General features: G+C 35.4%; 1 protein-coding gene across 9 annotated transcripts in view; it reads right to left on the minus strand.

Annotated features, from left to right (window-relative positions):
- LOC105229710 (tyrosine-protein phosphatase Lar) overlaps window positions 1–20421 on the minus strand; it is a 907083-nt gene that overhangs the window by 141065 nt on the left and 745597 nt on the right. For all 9 annotated transcript variants that reach the window (XM_049458860.1, XM_049458872.1, XM_049458887.1 and 6 more), the window contains one exon: window positions 18790–18969. In XM_049458860.1, coding sequence (XP_049314817.1) covers window positions 18790–18969 — 180 coding nt within the window. The remainder of the gene's footprint in view (window positions 1–18789; window positions 18970–20421) is intronic.

Genomic DNA, 20421 nt, shown 5'->3' on the forward strand with positions numbered 1-20421 from the left:
GTTGTGGAATGGCAAATGATAAGCGCGCAGTCAGGTGAGAGAGAGAGCGGTTGGGCGGTGGACAAGTAGCGTTAGCAATTGGCGCAAGGGAGTGGTTGGTTATTGCAAAGGTGTTGCACTGAACAGAAAGCAGATGCCCGGATATTATTATTTTTACATTGCCGAGGCGTTAGTTCATGCATGGGTATATTTTGTTTTGCTATTGTTGTTGTTGTTATACTAGCTGCACAGGCTGTCTGTTGGTCTCGAGTAAAAACAGAATGAAATAATATTTATTATGTTAAACAAAAAAGCCAACTAGTGCAACAAAGGTAGTGAAAGGCAGAAAAAAAAATCAACAACAATAGCAACAGAAAAAGTACAACAAATGTGAAAGCTTTCAAGTATGAAGTGCAAAAGCTGGTAAAAGGGAAATTGAATGAAACGAAGGATATTGACGGCCGTAAAAAGGGCAAGAAAAAGGTGTCAGACAAAAAATTATATACGTAAACATATACTAAGGTATATATAACAGAACGAAAAGAAAAAACGTTAACGTTGGCTGCAACAAAGTTATAATACCCTTTATAAATAAAAAAGTTTCTATACAAGAACTCGAGTTCGAGCGATCAGTTTGTATGGCAGCTATATGCTATAGTGATCCGATCTGAACGATTTTTTCAGAGATTGTAGCGATGTCTAATGTAATAATCACAACCAAATTTCGTGAAGATATCTTGTCAAATACAAAAGTTTTTCATACAACTACTTGATTTTGAGCGTTTAGTTTGTATGACAGCTATATGCTATAGTGGTCCGATCTGAACTATTTCCTCTCGGATTATAGTAATGCTTTAAGAAATAATCTGTGCCAAATTTCGAGAATATATCTGGTCAAATAAAAAAGTTTTCCATACATGAACTTGTTTTTGATCGTTAAATTTGTATGGCAGCTATATGCTATAGTGATCCGATCTGAACAATTTCTTCGCAGATGGTAGCAATACTTTAGGTTATAATCTCAGCCAAATTTTGTGATTATACCTTAGCAAATGATAAAGATCTTCATACAACTTTTTGATTATCAATGTTCAGTTTGTATGTCAGCTTTATGCTCTTGTAGTCCGATATCAACTTGAGGCTTGACAGCTTTTTGAGGAGAAAAGAATGTGTGCAAAATTTCAGAGCTATATCTCAAAAACTGAGCGACTAGTTCGTGCACTATATACAGACTCGACTCAGCTCGTTACGGGTATAAATAATGGTACATAATATACACATACCATATACCAATATAAATATACATATAGAAAGAAAAATACAGAAAAATAAATATATATAAAAATAAAAATAAAAAAAATTCAACCTGTATAATAGCACTTTCATGCATTAAATAAATAAGTAAATAAATAAAGGCGAAAGCAACTAACGCCGTATGCGGCAAAAGTCCGGGAAATTGATGAAGCTGGGTGTAGAAAAATGGCAGCAAAAGTCAAAGGTTCAATTTCCGGCATATTGTCAGTTGCCTTTTTCGCCGGGCAAGCCATATTCATCACTACAAGAAAAATGTGTTAAAAGTAAGAAAATGAGTGAAAGCAATGTGAGTGTGTAGGAAATGAAGTGGAAGTGTTTTTTGCGTTCCACTTGCTGTCGTTATTTGATACTTTTTTTTTACGGAAAAAAATATATTTTTTATAGAGAAAAATATAAAGGAAAAGAGGTCAAAGTAAAGCATAATATTACGTTAGCAACGATTCGTAAGGCCAATATACAGATCAGTTTGGTGAAGTTATACAAATGACAGCGACTATGAGAGATTTATGATTCGAATGCAAACAAATGGATATAAGAGTAAAGGTATGTATGAGTATTAAGTTAATACAAATGAGCTGGATGATGGGAAATTAAGAAAGAAAGGAAGAATTGCAGATAACGCACAACAATACTTTTTATATTAGATGAGAGTGAATGGATAAAGGGACTGGTGAACAAGGCTCTGATTTTCAGTTTTGCCTGCGTCGAAATTTCAACTACATGCTCACGAAGGTTGGACAAGATATTTTGGGCAAAAAACTTGACTGGTTATTAATAAACGTATGCTCTGATTATGTAGGGCAGGTGGTAAGATCAGATTTTGTACTTTTAATCTATAATATTCATGGGTAGTAAGCCGCTGTCCAATCGCCTGATGATAAGCCATTAAATTCGATAGGAAAAAATATTTGCTAATATTTTTGTACATGTAGAAATGGTCTTCAAATAATGATTATTTTTCATTGTGTAATATTTAAGTTCAATAATTCAAAAAAGTAACCAGTATATACGTTACCAGCAAATAACACTTATGTGATGGTCCAAAATTATATATAAGTATTAGTAGGGGCATCTACAGGGGGGAGAAAAATAGTCAGACTTATTTCTGGTGCTAAATATTGTGGTTCTAAGCGTTATAACCAAATGTGGTCAGACTGTTTTCTGCTTCAAAATATTCTCGCTCTAAACATCTATTCTGGTTGAAATTCACTAAAACCAATTTCTAGAACTATTGAGAAAGTATTATATTTAATAAAGATTTTAATTTTCTGAGTTCACTTTCTTGCATCAAAACACAATCAATTGCAATCATATTGTGCTACTTGGCGTTGCGAATGATCTAAGAAAAGACATTGCTTGCAGACGACTTCAAAGAGAACAGCGGCTTGGGAAAATAGAAAGCAGTTTTAAGCACGAAACAAAAAGCAAAACTAACATACAAACCTACAGGGAAATTTCAATTTAATTTGAATCAATGGGCAATATAAATGACTTTTGCAAATGCGCCTGACGGTAGGCAATGACATTTTTAATAAGACGGTTTGCAGAGTAAATAAAATAAAATAAAATAAAGTAAAATAAAGTGAAATAAAGTGAAATAAAATAAAATAAAATAAAATAAAATAAAATAAAATAAAATAAAATAAAATAAAATAAAATAAAATAAAATAAAATAAAATAAAATAAAATAAAATAAAATAAAATAAAATAAAATAAAATAAAATGTTTCATTTTATATAAAATTAAATTAAAATAATTTAAAATAAAATAAATGTAAAAAAATTTAATTACGAAGTATTATTTAATTTTTTGATAATTTAAGAAACAATAAATTAAAAAAAATCCATACAATTTAAAGAAAATAAAAAATTTAAATCTAAATAAATTATTATTTGTAATTAATAAGTAACATATTAAAAAAAAAATAAAACAAGAAATTTTAAACCAAAAAATGCTAATAAAAAAATTTACTTATGAATAAATTATTTTTAATAATTAAAAAAAAACAATATAATAAAAGAGAAAAAAATTACATAAAAATTTTGAAAACAAAATTTATGTAAATTTTTGTTATGATTTAAAAAAAATCAAAGTATTAAAAGCAAATAAAAAAATTTTAATACTTATTTACACAAAATTTAAATCTAAATAAATTATTTTTTATAACTACATAACTAACACAAGCAAACAAATAAAATAAAATAAATTAAATTAAACTAAATAATAAAATAAAAAAAAATCAATTAAAAAAATTTATGAACCAAATTCTGTTCATCAAAATTTAAACTATTTTTGTAGTTTACAAAAATAAAATAAAAAAACTCAGTATAATAAAAATAAATAAAAAATAAATTTTTTTTTTTTTTTTTTTTTTTTATGGAAAAATTTAAATCTAAATAAATATTTTTTTTTTATAATTAAGTAAATAATGTATAAAAAATAAATAAAAGAAAATAAAAAAATAAAAAATAGTTATAAGCTTCAAAAAATCTCTTATAAATGAAAAATGTAAACAACAAAAAAAAACACTCTGTAATTGCATACTCCCACATAGCCAACACAAGCACTCGCATTATTACAACCACAAAAAAATTATTGACGCTATTCTGCCAACCCTTTTTACACAAACTTTATTGCACAATACCCAGTGGAGCAATTCTGGCAATGATCAAAAAAATAGACGTAGGTCGAACATATTTTTAATTCTTATTTTGCTTATTTTTTCCTCTTTTCTTTGGTTGATTAGGGTTCCTGGAAAATTTACAAAGTGTCCCAATGGGTTCCGTTTCATGGTCTTAACTTCATGTTTCTAATTCAGTCGCAAGTTCACAAGTAGGCAATTTAGCTGTTATGTTGCAGCGGGTAATTTCCTTATTTGCTCAAAGTGACATTTTTGTGGCACGTCTCACTTAAAAAGGGAATATTTAAATAAGAAGTAAATGAAAAATAACATTTCTGTGAAGCAGACGGCGCAGGGGAAAATAAAGTTTTTAAAAAGGATTTTATGTATGTATATGAACTAAATGAAGTAGATAAGCAGGTGCTAAGGTAGTTTTTTTCTTTAAGAGATGATATTTAGCAGTTGGAGGTAAGTTTCAAGAAAAAGAAAGTGAAAATAGAATGTAGAATGCTGGGATGCAAGAGCAAATTTAAAATGCTCTCAACTGCTGTTTGGTCTGTACACTTTAAGATATACCTGTTACTATATACTTATAGTAATAATGAGTATTTATGTTTTACACGAATACTGATAAATATTCGAGTTATTTCTGCAGCTCTTTACTTATTACAAACCTCGTATCCTTAATCACTATTAATTAATGATCATTTTGAAACAATCATCCATAATGGTATATGCATTAGAGTGAAATCAGAAGGCAATGCTACTTAAACCCAGACTCGAAGTGGCTATCAATGAAGTTGAAGGACTCTTCCTTAAGCAACATGGCTTTAGACCCGGCAGATCAACTCTAGGATCTATAAAATGCGTTATTGAAAGTGTAAACGCCGCACAGCAGATGACATAAATACGAAAGAATAGTATTGCTGGCGATTTTAGAAGTCTTAAACGCTTTAACAGCGCTAGATGGGGGGACATGATGGTAAAGAAAGTTTATTCGGTCATGATACGGACGCCAACACGGCTCGGCTCACACAACCTCTAGCTCGCTACATAGCTACTACTGCTAACAAATAAGCACATACCCTTCGAAATAAGTATTCAAACGACTACGGCTATTCTTAGGACACATAAAGTAGTAAACTACCTACGAGTGTGAGTGGACCACAGACTAACCCATAGAAAGGTTGCAAAAATCGCCTCCCAACTGATCAGACTAATGGTCAACATCGGAGGCCCCAACCAAGAAAAGAGAAATGATCGTCCTATTATACAGATCTGCGATGGATGGTCAAACTAATAAAAGATCTAAACGCATGGACAAGCCGTAAATTCGGAGAAGTAAAGCAGTTATCTGGCCAGCAGTTATCTGGCCACGTATACTTCAAAAAGTACCTCCACAGAATGTAAATAGTCAAATAGCCGTCATGCTTTTACAACTACGCGACAGAAGACGATAGTTGGTTGACCTAGTTGGCCCAATAAATACAAAAAATTTCATCCCCGTCATACTGGAGAGTAAAGCAGACTGGGAGATTATCCAGAAATTCCTAGCAAGTTTGCTAAGCAGCAAAAAATAGGACATAGGACGCAGATGTAAATCTCTCAATGAAAAAAATGCCACCCTAAAGTAATGCAAATGTGGTTCCAGCGTGAGCGCCGGTTCATTAGAGAGGTGTTTTTAGTGACCCTGGTCGGGTCTGTGAAACGACATTGTCACCGTTTGGGTTTTCGATTTTCATTTCGGGAAACTTGAAAAGGAAAGCGTTTGCAATAGCGATCGCCCTTAGTGGTACACTTCTGACATGAAAGAGAATCATTCGAGCTCGATAGGCCGACCGATCCCTGTAAAATGTATAGGTTCCGCCATTGGCCAATTAACTGGAAGACACACACCACAATGACACAACTATCGTCTTTTAATAATACCAGAGAACTTTTCTATTGCTAGTAGCTTTTTCAGTTGAAAGTAAATGACCGCTAATGTCAAGTCTGCAAATACTTGTTAATATATGCAGAACAGTGTTTTCTAAACACACAAAAGTAAGGACAATAAAGCACAGTTGGGAAAATCGGAAGAAAAAGGGCCGAAAAGGAAATAATATTTTCAGCAGTAAAAAGAAATTATGCCTTTTGAGAATAAGAAGAAATAAAAATTACGAATGTTTATTGGGATGAGGTAGGGAGAAATAATCAAGAAATTGCGGAGGAAAGCGAGGAAAAGAAAGAACAATAACAATAACAGATAAGAGTAGAGTGGTAGCGAGTTGAGAATACACAGGAGAAAATAATAAGGACGAAGGTTGTCGCTAATATTGACAAGCGAACAGGGGAACATGAGAAACAACAACAAAAAGTGCAACAACAATAATGAAGTAATAACAGCAAGTGTTAAGAAGGCAAGTATGCTTGTATATAATTATGTGAGTGTCGAAATATATATATGTATGTATATTTGCTTAAAATATAAATGCTTGAAGTATGTATATACATATATACGATTTTTATGTATACACATATGTTTACAACAACAATATGTACGTGAAGTTATAATAACCACGCAAACGACCAAAATGATGACACTATCAATGGGGAAGGGCAGAAAACACGACGTTAATGACAGCGAGTGACACAGGGTGACGCGAAAAATACAAAAACAAACAACAAACAATGTTACCTACGACGCCACGGCTGCTATAATACCCCTCATATATGATTTTCTTATAGCAAATGCAAATGTAGAAAGGTCTTTATCTTCATTTTTTACGCTCAGTTTGTAAAGCAGATATATGTTATGGTAATCCGATCGCAACAATATGTTCAGAGATTGTATCTTGGCTTTGGACAATAATCCGTGCCAAATTTCGTGAAAATATCTCGTCAATTAAAAAAGTTTTCCATAGAAGAATTTGAATTTTTATGGCCAGTTTGTATGGCAGCTATATGCTATAGTAGTCCGATCTGAACAATTTTTGGGTAGGTTGTAGAGTTGTTTCGTGAAATAATGTATGCTAAATTTTGCGAAGATATCTCATTAAATAAAAAAGTTTTTCATACAAGCACTTCGTTTAGATCGACTAGATTGTATGGCAGCATATAGCTATATAAGTCCGATCTAGGGAATTTCTAAGGAGATTGTACCCGTGCCTTAGACAATATTCTGTGCCAAATTTCGTGAACATATCTCATTAAATAAACAAGTTTTTCATACAAGCATTCGTTTAGATCGACTAGATTGTATGGCAGTTATATGCTATAGTGGTCCGATCTGAACAATTTTTGCGGAGATTGTATCCATGGCTTAGACAATATTCTGTGCCAAATTTCGTGAACATATCTTGTTAAATAAACAAGTTTTTCATACAAGCATTCGTTTAGATCGACTAGATTGTATGGCAGCCATATGCTATATAAGTCCGATCTAAAGAATTTCTAAGGAGATTGTACCCGTGCCTTAGACAATATTCTAAGCCACATTTCGTTGAGATATCTCGTTAAATAAAAAAGTTTTCCATACAAGAACTTGTTTTTGATCGTTCAGTTTGTATGGCAGCTATATGTTATAGTGATCCGATCTGAACCATTTACTCGGAGATGGGAGCAATGCCTTAGATAATACTCCGTGCCAAATTTCGTGAATATATCTTATCAAATACAAAATTTTTTCATAGAACTACTTGATTTTGAGCGTTAAATTTGTATGGCAGCCATATGCTATAGTGGTCCGATCTGAACAATTTTTGCGGAGATTGTACCCATAGCTTAGACAATAATCTGTGCCGAATTTTGTGAACATACTATGTCAAATAAGAGAGTTTTCCATACAAGAACTTGATTTTTATCGGTTACTTTGTATGAAAACTATATGCTATAGTGGTTCGATATCGATGATAATCACAAATGAACAGCTGCTTCAGTAGAAAAGGACATCTGCAAAATTTCTGATCGATATCTTGAAAACTTAGCGACTAATTTGCGTATAAACAGAAGGATATGGCTAAAACTTCGCAGCTCGTTCAGGGTATAAAAAAATAGCGGCAAACAAAATACGCAGTAAGGAGTCGGCAGGTAGAGAGGACGCAGCACGCTAACAAAAAGCGAAAATATAAAGAAGACATTATAATAACAGGTTGGTTGGCCGCGGTTGGTTATAGACAGACGTCTGGTTTGCGTGGTCATTAGAAGTGTAAATATTGACATTTCAAACAAACGAATGCGAGTAGCCCATACACACACACAAACATACATACAAGAATACGCATACGCTGGCACTTGTCCGTTGACAGTTGGAAACACGCAGAGCTGCCGCTCCGTTAACACGACTACCCTACCCACTAACAATCAGCTAAAAGCGAATTGAATTGAATGGGCCGAACTGAGCTGCAATGAGAAGTCGAGCTTTAAAGCATAACGGAGCTATACCGCAATGACAACAAAAATCGCATTATGTAACCAGGACAAATAACAAACGATAATGTTAACGATAATGACGCTAACGGCGGTTTTTGTGTGGCGCTGCTACCGTTAGAACGGTATTGTTGTCACTGGCCGTTATGTGAGGAAGTGAAACGCGCCAATGACAGAGTGACAATGATCGCCATTTGATAGATACTACGAATAGAGGGAAACAAACACACACATTCGAACACATGCATAGGAGCGTTAAAGGAGAGGCGCTGCTGCTCGTCGGCAGGTGTCGGATGACAGTGGCTAGTGAAGATTGAATGGCGCTGTTGTTTGCCTTTTACTCCATATATAGCCTTAGCCATTGGCGTTAATGCACCACAAGGTAAACAAGCCTCAATTGCAAATGTTGTTGACACAAAGTGCTTGTGGTGCGCGCACGGCAGAGAGCGAGAAAGGAAGAGAGTGTGTGTGTGAGTGAGCGCGAATAAGGATAAACTGGCGCAAAATAGATGGATATGATGAAAACATGAAACAGTGTGCAAAAGTAGCAACCGAAGCGCCGCCATCATACATGACGAGCGTTGCCACAGTGTAATGCAACAATGTTGTAAACAAACCAACAAATAAACAAAGCTAAACAGGAACAAGTACAAGCCAAGCAACAACCAGACCAAGCAGACAAACAAATATAAACAAACAAGCCGACCATAGCAACACATAATAATAAACCAACTTATCAAGAGACTCAACAAAATACAACAACAACAATATAACAATAGTTAAACAAACAAAGCAACAACATCTTAACAATATCTTGACAATGCTGCGGAAGCATGCAAATACGAGCGGTTGTTGTTGTTGTTGTTTTTGTTGTGGACTCGAAGTGGCCATATTGTAAACTAGAAAAGGATTAGATACTAAGTGGTTTGTTGCAGATTAGTTAGTCAGTTGGTGAGCGCAGTAGTTAACAGGTATGAAGTGAAAATTCATGTCGACGGGAAAGGCAAGCTAAATTGATACTTAGAGAAAATTAAAATATATGTAGGTGCGGTGCTATTTTTGCTTGGTCTGGCAGTAGCTGGTAGTTGAAGAGTTTGTTGATAGCATTAATGTAGCTTTACGGTTGGAAAATAAGTCTGATTTGGTTTTAAGTTGACTTTACTTTCGTAAGCATTGATTAAACAAATTAAAATGCACTAGATGGCGCTGTTGTAATAATTGGAAGGTATATACATACTTGATTCCTATTCAACTTGAGTAGTTATTTGATAGTTGGAGATAGAAAAGAGCATATTAAAGTGTAGGAAGGACAAATATGATATTAAACCAGAGCTTAAAAACTATAGAAACAAGTAACGAAGGGCTAAGATCGGGTGTAACCGAAGAGTTTATACTCTCGCAACTTGCAGGAATTAAAGTCAGGAAAATGCCTTAAGATATGAAAAGTCAAAGCTTTGACCCTTGCGTAAAGAAGCTCACTGTCTCTCTCCTCCCTCGCTGGTATGTGGGTAGAGAAGAAGACGCCAGAGTTCGGTTTGGCGGCTCCATGATCCAAGTGATCCGGTGTGAAGTCAAAGTGTGTGAGAATTTCTGAGTGTGCAGACACGTTCATCAGTACGGAGGAGGGTGGAAGCTTAACGGATAGTAGTTTCGGCTACGAGGTCTGACCGGAGACTTAATTCCGGTGCCTAGGATCCCAGGAGCCCTTGGAGTTCGCTTTGAGCAAATGCGGATTGGCCCCTCGGGGAGTATCGTGGTAGTTGTGGTTAAAACCCGAATACAGGAAGAACTGAAACTTTGTCAGTTTAATGTGGAGTTGCATTGCAATAGGGTGTCGTTACCAAAATACGACAGAGGTCTTAGATGGGCATCGAACCCTACCAAAGTGGTTAATGTGTTTATTTCCACACTGGTATATTCAGCCAATTGGTACTGAAAATGCTTGACTTTTTCCGGGCGCTGATCAACGCTTTGATATGACCCGCTAGGCTTTTGAGCCCCGTGGCGTAAGGCTATCGTCAGTAGGTACCCACGTTAAATACACCGTTCCTTTAGGAACCCAGCTCCTCTGAGTCTGATAGCAACTTTCGCAGCCAAACACCTTCCAACGATTTCCAGGGGTATTATGTTCAAGATGTCTTGTGGTCTTTTCTAGAGCCCTCCACCACACAAAGAATACATAAAACATAATTGTGTCGACTATGACTATGGTGCCGTAGAGCCAGATAATCACTTTCGGTGAGAGACTCCACCTTTTGCCAATGGGTCCTCTACAGCGGTACAAGGTAATCGATGGCTTTTTTGCTCTGCCTTCGATATTCGGCTTACATGAAAGCTTCCTATACAGGATGAGCCTTAGATATTTCACTGTATCCATCGGTTGCGGACGGATGTCTCCCATTTGCAGCAACGGTTCCACCGGGATCTTATATCTTTTAGTAAATAAAACTATCTTGGTTTTATTTAGGTTGATGGCGAGAACATTTCCGACTGCGCAGTTTGTTACAACGCTGAAATACCCTTGCGTCAACTCGTACACGGTACTTAGCACATCGTCTGCGTAGGCAATCACCCGGCAGCGACGATCCTTAAGTTGTTTAAGCAAGATCTATAGAAGAGTAGAGAGAACTATATCTTATGGGAACCCTAATGACTTCTTCAAGCCATGAGGCGATAGTAAGAAGAAGGCAGTATCCACTGACTCGCCTTTAGAATAAGCATGTTGCGATCCTAATAAATGGTCTCCCTTATGTACCAGTCCATCAGCGTCTCCATAGTTATTAGTAAGAAGGAGGTGAGGCTGATGAGCGTGAAGCCCTTGGCCGTAACGTGTAAGCCCTTATTAGCCTTTAGGCTGAACGAAACTCTGACTCGTCTTGCTGATATGCTGTCATTCGGTCCCGGAGACTAGAAAGGTTTGAACGCATTCATCGCCCAGGCCCAATGCCGTTCATCCAGAAAGTCGACAAAGGCCGCGCAAACATCTTGCAGCACTCCAAGAGATATCCCCCCAGAGGACATGTTGCTCAGAAAGTGAGCAACAAGGAGCAACCGAAGGGTATCTCCACTGCTTAGGGCCGATTTCTCATTTCGTATATTAGTTAAAACATCTGGTATACAATTGGTGTGCGAACAGTGTTGAAGATATCTAGATCTTTCTTATAGAAAAGGTACAATGACTTCTTGGTTGCTTAAGCCGAAATCAACCGGTTAAAATAATAATAAAATGATCTCTTCATGTACTTAGACATGTTAATACTGCTTTACTCCAAATAACGGGTGATTTTTTTGAGGTTAGGATTTTCATGCATTAGTATTTGACAGATCACGTGGGATTTCAGACATGGTGTCAAAGAGAAAGATGTTCAGTATGCTTTGACATTTCATCATGAATAGACTTACTAACGAGCAACGCTTGCAAATCATTGAATTTTATTACCAAAATCAGTGTTCGGTTTTTTTTTTTTTTCGGACAAATTTTGTTCAGCGATGAGGCTCATTTCTGGTTGAATGGCTACGTAAATAAGCAAAATTGCCGCATTTGGGGTGAAGAGCAACCAGAAGCCGTTCAAGAACTGCCCATGCATCCCGAAAAATGCACTGTTTGGTGTGGTTTGTACGCTGGTGGAATCATTGGACCGTATTTTTTCAAAGATGCTGTTGGACGCAACGTTACGGTGAATGGCGATCGCTATCGTTCGATGCTAACAAACTTTTTGTTGCTAAAAATGGAAGAACTGAACTTGGTTGACATGTGGTTTCAACAAGATGGCGCTACATGCCACACAGCTCGCGATTCTATGGCCATTTTGAGGGAAAACTTCGGACAACAATTCATCTCAAGAAATGGACCCGTAAGTTGGCCACCAAGATCATGCGATTTAACGCCTTTAGACTATTTTTTGTGGGGCTACGTCAAGTCTAAAGTCTACAGAAATAAGCCAGCAACTATTCCAGCTTTGGAAGACAACATTTCCGAAGAAATTCGGGCTATTCCGGCCGAAATGCTCGAAAAAGTTGCCCAAAATTGGACTTTCCGAATGGACCACCTAAGACGCAGCCGCGGTCAACATTTAAATGAAATTATCTTCAAAAAGTAAATGTCATGAACCAATCTAACGTTTCAAATAAAGAACCGATGAGATTTTGCAAATTTTATGCGTTTTTTTTTTTAAAAAAAGTTATCAAGCTCTTAAAAAATCACCCTTTACTATGCTAACTATGCAGAGAGAAGTTCACATCTCTTTTCATTTCACTGACTCTATCATTTACTTATAATTATCCGGAATACAACAATAAGTATCGAATATTTTAAACTAATTAGAAAGCTGCTATATATACAATTAATTCAGTTATACGACAACTCTTTTCCGGTTAAAATTTTTTAACTAGCTGCTAAAAGGTCAAAGTTTTACGTTATGCGCGCCCATGAGTATGCTAACCTTTTTCATAGTATGCGATGAATGCATAATAAATTAAGGCAAGGCTAACAAGTCAATACAACCACAGTAGTGATGTGTATATAAGTATAGCGAGAAATATTTGAAGTAGAGTCTCAGCTGGCCAATATTTGTGTTGCTTAATGGCAAGCTGCCGTAAAATAGGCCAAACAAAATTTCACCACCACGTACATACACAGCATGAAAATATGCGCATATATATGTATGTATATAAACACTTAATGGGTGAATTTCATTAAAAATTCCTGTCATGCTTTTTATTCAATTAGCCCTTTACGGTATTTTGTTGGTCCGTTAAGATTATGACCATAACACTGGCATGCGAAAAATTTACGATTTCTATGTGCTGGTTGCCACGGCTGTTGTATAATACTTGTAGTGTACATGTGTATTAATATACATTCAGGGGCAAATTATAAACACAACAACCAAGAAAGGAGCATTGTGAAAAAATTCGTTGCCAGCAAGTGAAGGCAAGGCATATTTGCCGAGTCAAAGAGTAGCTGGTTTGGTTAATTAATACAACATGATTGGGTGGAGTCAATATGGCCGCTGTGGGACCCAGAGCAATTGCTAATGGCGCCACAAAGCAGACAAAAATTGGGCGCCCTAAAATATTTGCGTGTCGGTATTGAACTTCTGTTGGTGGCGTACTGCCCTGGAACGGTTGGAATGTAAGCAAAGTGCTTGAGCTAAAAAAATGTAAATTTTTTGCTAAATATGAGGACAAAAGTGGTGTTTGTAATTAAATTATGGTTTTATGGCTTTAATTGTGAGCGCGTACAGGTGTGTATACCCACGCGAAGGAAGTAATTTGAATATTAATTTTTTTTGTATTGCAATAAGCGGTGAGTTTGTGTTTTTTTGGATAAAAAAATTGGTTTAAAATGCGACTTGTAGGGGTATAATTTGGTGAGTGAACACGGCAATCATTCGACAATGTGCCTAAATGTAGGCAATGTTTGAGATAAAATGTGCCGAAATTTCAAGAAAGAAATAAACCATATATATGTATAATGTGATTTATTAATGATATGTGCAAAATATGTTATATTTTAGTCGTGGATAATGCAACAAATCAACAATGCGTCTAGATGTAGGCTATGTTTTGGTATAAAATGGTCTGAAAATTTAACATAGAAATAAATAATATATATTATAGGATTTATTAACGATAAGTGCAAAATAGTTAACTTTTCACATGTGAATACAGCAAAAAATCAAAAATACGCCTAGATGTAGGTAATGTTTGGCATAAAATGTGGTGAAATTTCATCCGAAAAGTAAATCATACACGCATAAAGTGAGATTAATTTACGATAAGTGTAAAATAGTTAACATTTCACAAGTGAATACATCAAAAATCAATAACGTGCCTAGATGTAGGCAACGTTTTGGTGTAAATGTACCGAAACTTCAACAAAGCAATAAGCCATATATATAATGGAATTTATTAACGATAAGGGCATATTAATTTACACTTCACAAGTGAATACCCCAAAAAATTAATTAGGTGCTGAAACGTAGACAACTTTTTGGTATAAAATGTCCCGAAATTTCAACAAAGAAATAAACCACACAAATAATGGAATCTATTAACGATGAGTACAAAGTTGTTAGCTTTTTAGAAGTGAATACTGCAAAAAATCAACAATTCGCCTAGATGTAGGCAACGTCTTGGAAAAAATGGTTTGAAATTTCAGTACGGAAATAAACCATGTATGCCTTTAGATTTCTGAACCAATAGCGTAATAGTTAGCACTATAAAAGTAAGTATTTCGATGCATTCTTAAAAAAATTCCCCTAAAAGTAGGCTAAAGTGTATTTGGCATTCTTGAAATGGCTTAAAAGTAAAAAATAAAATGTTAAAACTATGTAAGAATTTTTCAATATATATCGTATTTATTGGTAAATGGCTGACAGATTTTGTGCCACAATTAAATTTTGTTTTAGATCGTGTTATAAGTTCTTCACTATCTCACCGTTCGCATCAAAATAGAGTATCAAACATTGGATTTATTCATTCTTCACCGCTTACTCTAACCAAATTTCATACAGCGCCTCAAAATATGCAAACATAATGGAGAAAGGTTTAGCTTTTCCATATAAATCACTCAGAATAGCATACGGCCCCTAAAAATATGCAGCAATATCAAAACAAGCTTCGTCTCTTTGTAAATCAGTCAGTGAATACGAACATACTTTTCGCAAAAGCAGTTACAGAAAGGTAAATAAAATTATACTTTTCAGCAGATTTCACCTGCAAAGTACAACAAAATCTTTTAGCTAACTAGCCAACTTGTCATGCGCTTAGTGCAGCTTTGTGCGCAGACAGCTTTAATCCGCAAATAATTAACTAGCAAGAGTGGACTCTAAGAGTGGGTGAATAGCAAATGTATGAGCAGGTAAACGGTAAAGGTAGAGAACGTAGCTAACTGTTACCTGCGCCAACAACTCTTTAACATCTCGTCTGTCAAAATATTATGCTTACGAAGAAAATATGTGCAACTAAAAGTAGACAACAAAATTGCGAAGACGAGGTAAGTAACTTGAAGAGTTTGAAGAATATAAATTCACAGGACGCTAGGGGGTTAAGGGGGTGTCAACCAGCATGCAATTTATGATTTACTACACACCAAGGAGTTGTGCGTTGACACTTCATGGCACAGTGTTGCTATGATGATGCTGAGGAGGTAAAGATTAATCGGGGAATATATATAAAGGAGAAGAGAAACAGCATCTTTTTTGTTTGCATAACGGACAGCAGCAATAAGAGTATCAAGTGTTGAGTGGTGCATGAAAGGATGAAATTAAAAACTTTGCATAGTTCGATATGCAGAGCGCGCATTTAGGGGTAAGATGGAATGCGTAAGTGACTAAGTAATCGAAGCAACTTGTGCTTTTAGACATCTAAAGCTCATTTGCTGCATTTGTTAGTACGAAAGTGGGAAAATAAGCAAGTAAGTAAGTGAGAAAGTGACCAAGTAATAATAAGTTTTAAAAATAAGTTGTATAATAAGGCAAATTGCCTACAAGTGTTAGCGACAATGTTTCGCTTAATGAGCAATGTCCGTAATTGCAGCTCAAAGATGTAATTGGATTAACGCTGTAAAAACAAACTTTATGATTTCCATAATTAAATTTCATGTTTTGATTGCGAGTAATGAAAATCAATTTTTAACTCTTCCTTGTAAGCTGCTTGTTAGACAAAATAAGCAGCGTAAAAACCTTTTTTCTTGCTGTATTTTGGTTTATGCTAATTTGTGGGTGGTGGAGGTTGCCAACTTGGATAAAAAAAGGTTTGTGGAAAATTAAGAAATGTGTTATGGGTTTCAATTGTAAATATTTTAGGTTTTATCAAAAATTTTTAAAGTAGAATTGCGGAAGAGCGGAAATTCGGTTTGGGCTTCGTACTGGAAGAGAGACTCCATCGCCGAATCCTTGCATTCATCTTTCTAGATGAACGTCTAGCCACAATTCGCATCACGGTTCGATGAAAGAGAAGGACGTCGTCATCAAAGATGTCTTCTATGAGCGCACCTATGATAGCTGCCCTGCCTCGATGTCAAAACCGTGCTTGGTGACTTTGAAGTCAGGGTGGGCGAAGAAGGTATCTTTGGCACAACGATTGATAAATTCAGCCTCCATGATGAAAAATTCTCAAATGGGTTGGGTTCGGTGCGGTAAATAAACACAACTGTTGATTCTGGCGCGAAGAAAATACACAAATTATTCATTAACAACCATTACTTTTACCAAAATCGACAGTTTAGTGTGGTTTTTGGTCTGGGTGAATCATCGGACCGGACTGCTTTCGAAATGAAGACACTGTTATTGGCAATGAAGAGCGGCATTGATCGACGATAACCACATTTTTATGTCCGCAATTGCAAGAAGTTGATTTTGACAACATCTGTTCAACAGGAGAGGGTACGTGCTACGATTTGTTGCGAAAAAGTTTGGGGATTATTTCAAGAAATTGTGATATTGAATGGCGATCAAGTATTTGTGATTTAACATCATTCGACTACTTTTTATAGGGTTATTTGAAGTCAGTAGCCTTTAGCAATAAACTAGACTCTGTTTAAGTTTTAGAAATCAATACTGAACATGCTATTCATGATATACTACTTGCTTTAGTGGAAAAAGTAGTCGAAAACTGGATACAACGAATTCGTTCCTTCAAAAGTAGACATGGAGGCCGATTGAATGATGTTATATTTTAGAATTTAATTGTATTGATTGTACTTCATATTAAAAAAAAACATTTGAATTTCCTTAACAGTGTTTTTCTTTAAGAAATCATATCACTCTTATTGGAAAACCCTGTAATTGCTATACAAAAAGACCGATCAAAGCTCCTGTAAAGAAACCTTTGTATTTGTGAAAGCTATTACAACTTCGGTGCAATAAAAGTTAACAGTTTTTCTTGTTTTTCATTATAATATATTTATTCAAGTCACAAACCAGCTGCTGTAATAGTTTGGTGGGGAGTCTCCTGTAAAGGCATGACACCTGTTCATTACCATTAACAGAGGATTAAAACTGGCACAAAAATGTACCAGTAGCATGTGTTAGAAGGCGTGGCACAGCAGTTAACTAATGCCCCCTCTCGTTGAAGAGCCTTTGGTTTCCAGCAACATTTTGCACAAGGCAAAAAGAAAAAACGATGCAAAGCAAGGCAAATTTCCTGGCCGCACATCTGTGATCACATCTATGATTGTCTGTCAGATTTGCATCTTTTTGAGCGCAAATGATCAAAGTTGTGGAATATGGCCTGGCGAAGTTCGCGAGTACAAAAACAATAATTTGTCCGAACTGTCAATATAAATCGAAGCTGAACATCAATGTCTGAATGGTTTGAGGGCTTGTGTGAAAGCAATAAAATCTATAATGCAGAAGGAAATTTTAATCAAAAATACAAAAATTCAAAAGGTTTACATAAGTTATTTCTTTTAGGTCCAACTTTTAAGTTAAGGTTTTACCTAAAGCCGTATTTTTTCCGTTTAGATGATTATATAAGGAATATCCTGCCAACACGGGCGCACCTTTTTTCCGAGGTTCACCGGAAATAGCGTCCCAATAGCCGATTTTAAAATATTTTTTTTTTCAAAAGTTCCTGAATTTTTTTGTTAATAGTATATGTTTGTAACAATAAATTATTTTAATAAAATATTTGAATTTTCATATGAAAAAAAAAAAAATGAAAAAGGCTAGTTTTTACCCGAGGAAACCCATGTAGCCCATTAAATGAATTATTTGCCAAAAATTCATAGCTTTAAATTATTTTGAAGAATTAAAAAATATGTTAAAAATATTAAAAAAATGTTTTCCTTTAAAACATGAGTTTTTGACCTTAAATACAGTTAAGTGCGAATAACAACTACTGCGAGGCAGCTTTTTTAAAAGTTCAAGAGCCAGCATTTGTAAGTTATTTCAAGCTTAGTGCTTGCCAACAGTCTAGCTATCCAAATAAACATATTTTTACTACAATTTAGTCATTAGTTTTCGAGTTTCCACCAAATGCTGACTAATAGCGACATGAAGTGAAGTAACTTACTCTCACTCCATCACCACCATTCTTTTATTACTTCAGGTGTAATTCAAGCACTTATAACATTTTAACCCTTTCCCAGTAAAATTTTACAACATTTTAACTAGCCACCATTTAATTACAGCACAGAAAGGCTGGGTAAAAAGTATAAAACCGTTAAGAATCAACACAAAAAGTAACATAATAGCAGCTGTCATGCATATGCGCCCAGAAATATGCTATTACCATATGCGCTGTAAGAGCGCCATAAAATATGATGCATATGTAGTATGTAGTAAACCCAAATGTGATATAAAAGCAGGCGCTGAGGAGTGACAGCGGTTTTAACGCATGCTGAATGCGCTAACCCATACAAGTGCATTTATTGCCAGTAAAAATATGCATTTCATAACGGCATGTTGGTGCACGCTTATAATCGACCCCTACTAGAACGTCTTACATATTTCGGTACTCACCATCTTTTATCGAGTAGCGCGGATTGCTCATATCGACCTTTGTCTGATTCTTAATCCAGTAAATTGCGGGCGTTGGATTACCAATGGCTTTGCATTGCATAACCGCTGTATGACCGACTTCGATGACACGTGTGCTGGGACCCTGAGTTATTACCGGAAAGCCGGGTGGCGTTTTATCACCTATAAGAATAAATGAAAGTAGAAGAGAAGAATGAGTAAGGCATAAGCGCGAGTAATAATGATATTTAGAATAAAATATATTTTTTATAAATTAGTATGTATAATATTTTATGATAAAATACTTTATGCTAAATTATTGTTGGTTAAGCTATGTGGACTTAAAATATGAGCTGCAAAGATCCGCAAAAGTGAATGCATTAAAGCAAATGCTCTCAAGCACACATACTCGTACGTATATACACAAATATTCATAGACTTTTTATGCTCACATTCATCGAGTAAAGCGGCGCCGCAACGCTAAAAGCCGCGTTGCCATTAAGACTCTTTGTTTCGCGCGCAAGAAAAGAGATGAAAAGCCAACAAATATGCAACTGTAAAAATATGCCACAAAGCAAAATTAAAACAAGAAAAAACTTAAGGTTCGGTTGCAACGAAGATAGAATACCTTTCACAAATAAAATAATTTCATACAAGTACATGATTTTGATGGGTTGGTTTATATGGCAGAAATATGTTATATTGGTCCGATCTGTACATTTTTTCCATGAGTTAAAGCGTTGCTTTGGAAAATGTTTTATGCAAAATTTTGAGGAGATATCTTGACAAATAAAAAAGTTTTCCATACAAGAACTTAATTTTGAGCGTTCGGTCTATATGGCAGCTCTATGCTATAGTGGTCCAATCTGAACAATTTATTCGTAGGCTATAGCGTTATCTTGGAAAATAGTTTATACGAAATTTCGTGAAGATATCTCGACAAATAAAAAAGTTTTTCATACAAGATTTGGACTTTGAACGGTCAGTTTGTATGGCAGCTATATGTTAAAGTCATCCGATCTAAAAAATTTATTCAGGCATTATAGCGTTGCATTGCGAGATATTTTAGGAAAAAATTTCGTGAAGATATCTCTTCAAATGAAAATGTCCTCCATACAAGAACTTGTTTTTCAACGGACAGTTTGTATGGCAGCTGTATGTTATAGTCATCCGATCTGAAAAATTTATTCAAGGATTATAGCACTCTTTTAGGAAATACTGCATGCAAAATTTGGTTAAGATATCTCCTACAATAAAAAAATTTTCCCTACAAGAACAATACTCTGATCGTTCAGTTTGCACTACAGCTATAAACTATACTGGTCCGATTTGAAAAATTTGTTTGGATATACATTTATGGAGTCTCTGTTACTACGTATTAAAAACTCCATGGCAAACTGTTCAGGGTATAAAAGGGTACAAATACAACAGAAGCGAGAAAGGGAACAGCAAATACTCGTTGCCTTCGCTTATGACTTTGGCGCGACGCAGCGGCCGGGGGTAATTAAATGAATTTTACGCTTGCATAATAGCGGCATTTTACTGCACTCACACCCGCACTCGCCTGCATATTACACACCACTACCAACCTGCATACACGTCACCACTATCCTACATACACACACACACTTCCTT

This window comes from Bactrocera dorsalis, chromosome 1 (genome assembly GCF_023373825.1).
Source record: "Bactrocera dorsalis isolate Fly_Bdor chromosome 1, ASM2337382v1, whole genome shotgun sequence".
Classification (NCBI taxonomy): Eukaryota; Metazoa; Arthropoda; class Insecta; order Diptera; family Tephritidae; genus Bactrocera; species Bactrocera dorsalis.